This window comes from Poromitra crassiceps (genome assembly GCF_964638095.1).
Source record: "Poromitra crassiceps genome assembly, chromosome: 21".
In the NCBI taxonomy this organism is placed as follows: Eukaryota; Metazoa; Chordata; class Actinopteri; order Beryciformes; family Melamphaidae; genus Poromitra; species Poromitra crassiceps.
In genome coordinates this window covers 16,585,412-16,592,911 of record NC_139638.1, presented here as the reverse complement: position 1 = coordinate 16,592,911, position 7,500 = coordinate 16,585,412, and the positions used below count along the sequence as shown (strand labels likewise).

At 39.5% G+C, this 7,500-nt stretch overlaps 2 protein-coding genes across 3 annotated transcripts in view; both read right to left on the bottom strand.

Annotated features, from left to right (window-relative positions):
* Window positions 1-4,317, bottom strand: part of lhx6a (LIM homeobox 6a) — a 21,538-nt gene extending 17,221 nt beyond the window's left edge. For both annotated transcript variants that reach the window (XR_014553614.1, XM_083657258.1), the window contains exons 1-4: window positions 4,193-4,317; window positions 3,235-3,300; window positions 2,764-2,949; window positions 242-363 (exon numbers count right to left, since the gene is read on the bottom strand). Coding sequence is in view for 1 of the 2 variants with exons in the window: in XM_083657258.1 (XP_083513384.1) it covers window positions 242-363; window positions 2,764-2,949; window positions 3,235-3,300; window positions 4,193-4,270 (452 nt within the window). In the remaining variant the exon portion in view is untranslated. The remainder of the gene's footprint in view (window positions 1-241; window positions 364-2,763; window positions 2,950-3,234; window positions 3,301-4,192) is intronic.
* Window positions 4,318-7,416: 3,099 nt separating this feature from the next.
* Window positions 7,417-7,500, bottom strand: part of rbm18 (RNA binding motif protein 18) — a 33,610-nt gene continuing 33,526 nt past the window's right edge. Inside the window, exon 6 of the mRNA XM_083657485.1 lies at window positions 7,417-7,500. This exon is cut by the window's right edge and continues 971 nt beyond it. The gene's annotated coding sequence lies outside the window, so the exon portion shown is untranslated.

The following is a 7,500-nucleotide window of genomic DNA, read 5'->3' as shown; positions in this document are numbered from 1 at the left end:
GAGGCCCGCATCCATCTCAAAGGCTATAGCTGCACAGCCTGTGTGCGTGTGTGTGTGTGTGCGTGCGTCTGTGTGTGCGTGTGTGTGTGCGTGTGTGCGTGCGTGCGTGCGTGCGTGCGTGTGTGTGTGTGTGTGTGTGTGTGTGTGTGTGTGTGTGTGTGTGTGTGTGTGAGAGAGAGAGAGAGAGAGAGAGGCCTGTATGAACAAGGTATTTTGAAAACACATCATAGACTTACCCTACCTGAAATAATCCATTTTGCAGAAGATCTCCTTGTTCTTGATGTAGCAGCTGCTGTGCTGACGCAGTGACGTCCTACAAACAGAACACTCCAGACAACGCACGTGCCAGATCAAGTTGTTCACCTGCAACGAGATGCGCCATTCATGTCAAATATGATCCTCAACAGTCGCCATATTCCTACAGCTAACACTAATATTACAGGCTTACAGTGTGTCCTGCACGTGAGTCCTGCATATTTTAGAGGTTATTTTAGCCCATGCCTACATGGACTGACTTAGCGTGTCAATGGTGAGTTTATTAGATGCCTTATTTATTTATTTATTTATTTATTTATTTATTTATTTATTTATTTATTTATTTATTTATTGTATGCTATAGCACTGGTATAGTTGACTTTAGTGACCTTACTGTTGTTTTCATCTCTGAAGAATAGTATTGTTTTAGAATAGAACGCTTTGCTGGGGGGATGATGTCTTATTCAATTTTACATTTTACTATACAGCTCTTGCTTGTATAGGGTGGATAGCTCATCTCATATGCATATGCATAATATGGTGCATGACACAGAAATAAAAATCTATCTATCTATCTATCTATCTATCTATCTATCTATCTATCTATCTATCTATCTATCTATCTATCTATCTATCTGCAGTTAGTTAAATAGCTAGGATCGCCTACAGTGATATAATTAAGAAATAAACATAGCATGTAGCTTATGACATATATTATAGATAGTTAATTCTACTTCATCATCCTATGTCGCATATCTTCTTAATAGCCTACAAGAAATAGTATAGGCCTATAAAGCTATAACCTATTTACTGTTGCTTAAAAATGGGCCTTGCTACATTCACGAAACACAGCCAACATTTTGGGGCAATGAGGGAATAATTATTTCCTTAAACATCCTGGGATGATAGTCTAGCAAACGAGGAAAATGCATGGATAACCGTGGATTGCAAGATCAAATGTATAGGCTAATGTTGAAGTCGGCTTTAAGGTTTAAACAGGCGATCTCGTTGCCTCAATCTTCCCCAAACCACCTAAATTAATAGTTTATGGCAAGATAGAGGTCATAAGGTTATCTCACAAAATACGCTATATGAATGCAGGGAAAGATCTAAACGATATAGGCTTTGTTATTATTGTTTTTGGTGTTGTGTTATTTGTTTATAATGCATATTTAAATTGCTCCTAAATCCATGCTGAAATATTGTCCTAAAATTATGAAAAATTAAAATAATGTGATAATATGTAAAATAATGCTTACAATGCTTAAATAGGTCAATGATATACTATATTATTATTATTTAAGCTGCAGATACTAACAAATATCAACAGCATCGGCCAATGAGAAATTTGCTCCACATTTCAAGAATGACGAATATTTTTTGTTAAAACAGTGCAACAAGAGTAAGCCATATACGATGAATGGCCAAAAATAAAATAGCGGGCCGGTTCTATAAGCTAGGTCATGCCTAGATTTATAAAAAATTAAATTACATAACCTAGGCCTGCCATTTTAGAATGTAGGCCATATGCGTTTATTTATTTGTTCATTCATTCATTATTCATTCATTCATTATTCATTTATATAGAAGGCTATTGTTTTAAACGAGGTTTAAATGCAAATCGTACAAATAGCCTAGGCACTAGATTCTCATCATATCAATATTTCTAATATAACGCGATTTTTTTAATCAATCTTAGAACATTTAATCTTCCAAATATTCAGTCTTTCATAAATATTAGTAGCATATTTCCTTTAATTAAATATTGTAATATTGTCACAGATATAGCCCATTATGTCCTGAGCTATACTCTTTGCACAGCAGACTCCAGACAAACAGTCAGATAATGAACTAATGATCTTCACACTTCCTGACACACACACCCATGTGCAGCTGTGCGCAAAGGACTGTTTTGGTAGGAAGCACGCGAGCGCACGCGACAAGATAGGGCGTAGTGTTGACACAAGACAGTAAAAAGCAAACAAGATTGTGTCTGAGCTCAGACAAACCCCATGCGTCCCTTTATCTGATTTTTATATTTTATGGTGGAGATTCAGCTCAGTTTTGGAACAGACACTTTAGATTATTTATTCCATCGCTCATAAATATATTTTTTTTACTTAATATGATACCCGATATGGGTCTATGTTAGACTTAGAACTATACGGATGCAATTTTAGGCAATATTATTTGGGAGATTTTCCATGCTCTCAGGTGGATAACAATTTGTAATGTAGCCTAATGTGTGCCTTGCCTATGGCTTTACTGGCATGAGGGTAAAGCAAAAAAAGGGAGAACGCCTAAAGTTGTGCAGGCCTGTTCATTCCAGTAGGCTACATCAGAGCACAAACAGCAGGCCAATCCAGACCAAAACAGGACCAATACATGCATGTCATTCGCTCATTCAATTTAGCTATTTGTTGTCGCGATATATTGATGTAATAGAAACCTTCTGTTGTATTTTGCCTGATCGGCTCAGTGTCTGTGCTCTGTGGTTCTTCGTCTCACCTTGAGCAAGTATCTGTCCAGGATCTCCAGACCGCAGCTGGCGCACACATTCTTCCCGGTAGACGGCACCGAGCTGGCGGTGGAGATGGGTGAGCACACGGAGGGGGTGGAGGACGGGGGACTCGGGGACGAGCGCGTGTCCTCCCGCTCCATGGTGGACCGCTGGGATTCTCCGTCCGAATGAGACTGTAAAAATGTTTCCACAAGTCACGATTTAGGTCAGTGTTGAAACCCAAAGCCACAGACATGTTCCGGGGCAGCAGCTAGTGCCAGCTCTGCAGAAGTCGCCATCTTCATGTTGCGACACGCACATGAATCACACATTTTAAAATATTTTGATATGATCAATCATAACTAATCTATTTGCATACCATGCATTTGGATGCGGCATGGGAATTAGTATATCTGTGCGCAATTGCGCATTGCGTATTCTCCAGATGTTTTGGAAAACGTAAAATGTAAAGCTCTCACCATTGGCGTGTGTTTAGTGTCCACACAGCGCGACGCTCCCGGTGTATTCTGCTCGGTAGAGATCACCTATAAGACAATGTTCAAGTCTTAATCACGTTCCCCGGTTCATCCTCAGCTCAGGAGGCATTTGCAGACAGCTCTTCTATATAAAGTGCTCCTAACAATAAACCCCGGTTAAACCTGTGGTATAAGGGCCCCCGCAACAAAAGCCACATTTTTAATGAAGCTATTTCAATTTGGATTGATTTTTCCCTGCCCTTAACCCATGCCTCTCAGAATAATAGTATTTTGTTCGCAATCCACGACACGAGAGTGGGGCGGGTGCATGGGGGGGGGGGGGGGGGGGGGGGACTACCTGCAATTACAAATAGCTTGAAACGCTGCGGATAAGAGGGACCCGAGTGTCAATTTCAACTGTCAATCAGACAAAGGCAACGGGTCACCCAAAGAATTGCAAATTTGATTTTGAATGGCCGTAATTAAAATCGAATTCTTCTCAGGCGAATTGGCAGCAAGTCGAGAGGCTGCGGACCGCAAATCACGCTATTCAGAGAGGCGCGTGCCTCTTCGCAGCGGCTAGCGCGCAGCTGATCTCAGTACACAAGCAGTGATTCTTATTATGACATCACAGGGGAGACAAAGCAGCACTCACACACAAACACTAAACTGCACGTTTTTTGTCCCCAACAGCAGACGCACAAGTGATGGGTACATTTTACAAGTCCAGGAAAGGAGAGTGACCATTTGGTAACTCCAACTCTTTGAGATGCATTTTTAAATTACCCTACTTATTGATTAATTACATCGTTATGCCACATAGCCATAACCTTGTATTATCACATACATAGAAAGGTTCTGCATAAACAACGTTAGGCCTGCTGCCTCTCAGTGATGCTTCTCCAATTTTTACGCACAAAGTTATGGGCCGTATCTCGACCGTTTCCAAAAACATTAGTACCTGTTTCGTGGGAATTCCTTCGGACAAAATCTTATTTCCCTCTGAAAGAGGGGACAAAACTTCATTTTTCCAATACATGAACCCCTGGAGTCTCACAGCGTACAGGGTCTCCAAACTCGGCGCCTGATGGAAACAGGGCGGATTTTCATGCAGAAGAAGAGTCAACGATGAAGAGCGTCAAAACTTGTATCATCCGTACCATGGATTCAGGTGTAACTGACGCACAGTTTTGTTTTGAACGCAAATGTGTTTATAGGTTTTCCCCTCTCTTTCGGATGTTGTCGGACGATCTTCCAGCTGCGCGCACGCAAACTATCAAACGTGAAGTTATGATGATGAGGCTGTGAACAGGCGAAGAGTTGCTTGCTGCTCCTCAAAGATTTTTCTTCCTTCTTTCCCCGTGTTCCCCTCTCTCCGCTTTTGGGAAGGAGTCTGTCTACAGGAAGTGAATCAAATTGAGGCAGTTGGCAGCGTTTACTCCAAAGCTTCACTGGCGCAGGGCTGCAAACTGACGATGAGAGCGCAGTGAGAAGCGAGGTGTCTCCGCACAGCTGTAGTGAAAGTTGGTGTGGCTCTGGCCTGCCTTATAGTTAAAGAAGGGGGAGGGTGACGAAAGGGCTTCATGCGTGAGAAGGGTGGACACAGTTTGGAACAGTTATGACAGCAACTTACTCAAAGGCTGATGCTGCTGGCGTACACTTTGAGATCTTCAGATTTGGAATTTATAACGCCTGCTGTATAGGAGACCACCACAAGCCAAATAACGGAAAAATAAATAAATAGGCTATAGTTATGTTATTATAATAGTCATTTATTTGCCACCAATGTTATAGCTATACATAATTAGATTTGCACTGATGTTATAATAACTATAAGAAAATAAACAATAATTAACATATGCGCATATATATATATATGTGTGTGTGTGTGTGTGTGTGTGTGTGTGTGTGTGTGTGTATTATGTATGTAGGCCTATACATACATATACATACACATACACATACGCATACATACATAATATACGGTATACACATTTACAGGCTACATAAGAGATGGATAATGTTACGTTTAGGTCCATTTGTGTCAACAGAAAAATTATGCTGTTTCATAAATAGTGCAAACTAAATGATGAGGTCTTTATTCAAATTCCATACTCATTAATCTCAGTGCAGAACCCAAAAAGAAAATAATTTGTGATTAGATTGAGACGTGTGCTTGCTGTTGCTTGTTATTATACAAATAATAAAATGTCATAAGGTCACCGAATTTCAATACAGAGGCTACGCCTACCTATTGCGCTTTCCTTAAATATGGCGTTGTGAATGAATTCATCCCTATTTGCTCCTTGCATCACACCAAGATAATGTAGGCCTATCCTCCTGTAGTTTATTTTTTTATTTGTTTTCTGGATTAGGATAATTCAAAGTCTGTTCAAATTCTCCGTTTGTTGGGTTCAACATGAATCTTTAGAGTTTTTAGGGCAGAATTTCTTCAAAACAAAAATTACAACATAGCACTCTTTAAAAAATAAAGTTGTATTTTTATTAATAGACTAGGCTATGTGATGATCCGTTTTATAGGCTTACCAACTGTGTTGTTGCATGTTGTGTAGACAAAAAAACGATAGATGAACACACCATGGCGCAGCACATTTTCTGCAAACTGAAAGAGATGATGCAGATGAGACAAAATTAGCACAAATAAGCATGCAGCAATTCAGCGAAAGGGAAGCTTGATAATATATCACACACACTAGCTGAGATGTGCCAATCATCGACCATATTCAATTATCCACTTTTAGTCAAAAGCAAAAAAAACAAAACCCAACGAAAATAGGCAAAATACAATAAAACAGAAAATACCGAATTATTTTAGAGAATTAACAAACACGCATGTAAACATTTTATATTGACTGAAAAACGTTTGCAGATTATTCTCACGAATAAATGTATTAAAAGCACTTATTAAACATTATGAAATCAATAATATGAAATCGTATTATGGGCCAACGCTTATAGGCCGCCACTTCTTGTCTTTAGGCCTATACTTTAATTTATATAGGCTACATCAACTAAACGGGGAAGAAAACATGAATGAAGAGATACCAAACAAGTTGATTTGAGTGACATTTTAAAGCAATCAGATGAGCGATTTTACAACAAAGGGGGGGGGGGGGGGGGGGGGCGCAGAGCCTAGGGGGGCTTTAATGTGTACGAAATTATCCTCTTTCATCATGTCCAATTTAGATAGATCTATAAACCCCCCTCCCCTCCCTGCTGTATTATGTTGCCTATTGCCTGCCTCAAAATGTGTCCACGAAACACGCTTTGACCCGCAAATCTGTTTCCCTTTCTGATGGGCCGTCCAATTAGCCGCAATCACCCGCAGACAACCAAGCTCGATGTAAACAGGGAGGGTTTGTTCAGTTCCGAATCATCAGATGAGACAACAGTTCTCACATTGCTCCTTATAAACTCATGTTTGATGCTACTGACGTAAGTATTAAAAAAAATAAGTTAATAACACAATGCTCTCCAAGTAGGCCTAAATCAAAACGTTGTCTCACAAACATGCTTTCAGGGAGCTATAGTGTTATGACAGTTCAACACGACTTTAAACTGCATCACACCTGCAATGTGACCAACCAAATCATAAAAAAAGAAAAAAGATGTATACAAAGAATCCACATTGGCCTATATTATTGCAATTATTTACACCATTAAATTGCTATAATTCAATCAATGAAAAATAATCAATACACACAGACAAAATGTAAACTGGGCATGTGAATGTAATGGAATCCTATATGCTTAGGATTACTGGAAATGTTGTGAAAGTTGAGTCATCATGTTTGTCAAGATTGAGACTGTTGTGGTGAGTGACCTCAGCTGGTTGTTCAGAAGGATTCTGTAATACTGCACATCCCATGTTAGTTTTCGGTGGATAAAGATGCAACACTGATTTTATTGTGTTGTGAAAACCTTCTGATTTGTATTTTGATGCAGATGGTTTACCAGATTACCTGAGTATAGCTGCTGCCAGGCATCCAGGATTACCACAATGTTTCTGACTATCATCTCACTGCTCAGCACTGTGTCAGCATGCAAGAGCAACCAGACAATAAAGTGCGCGAGTTTAAAAATGTGCCATTAATAATGTCAAAAAGCATGAATGCATTGCGTTCAATGATAAATAAACACAATTAAGTCATGATATTTCTTTATTTTACCGGTAATTGAAAAACCAAAACAATATAGAGATAGGGGAAGGGAAATATCAAAACTCTCACCACACAAAAGTCAGTAAAA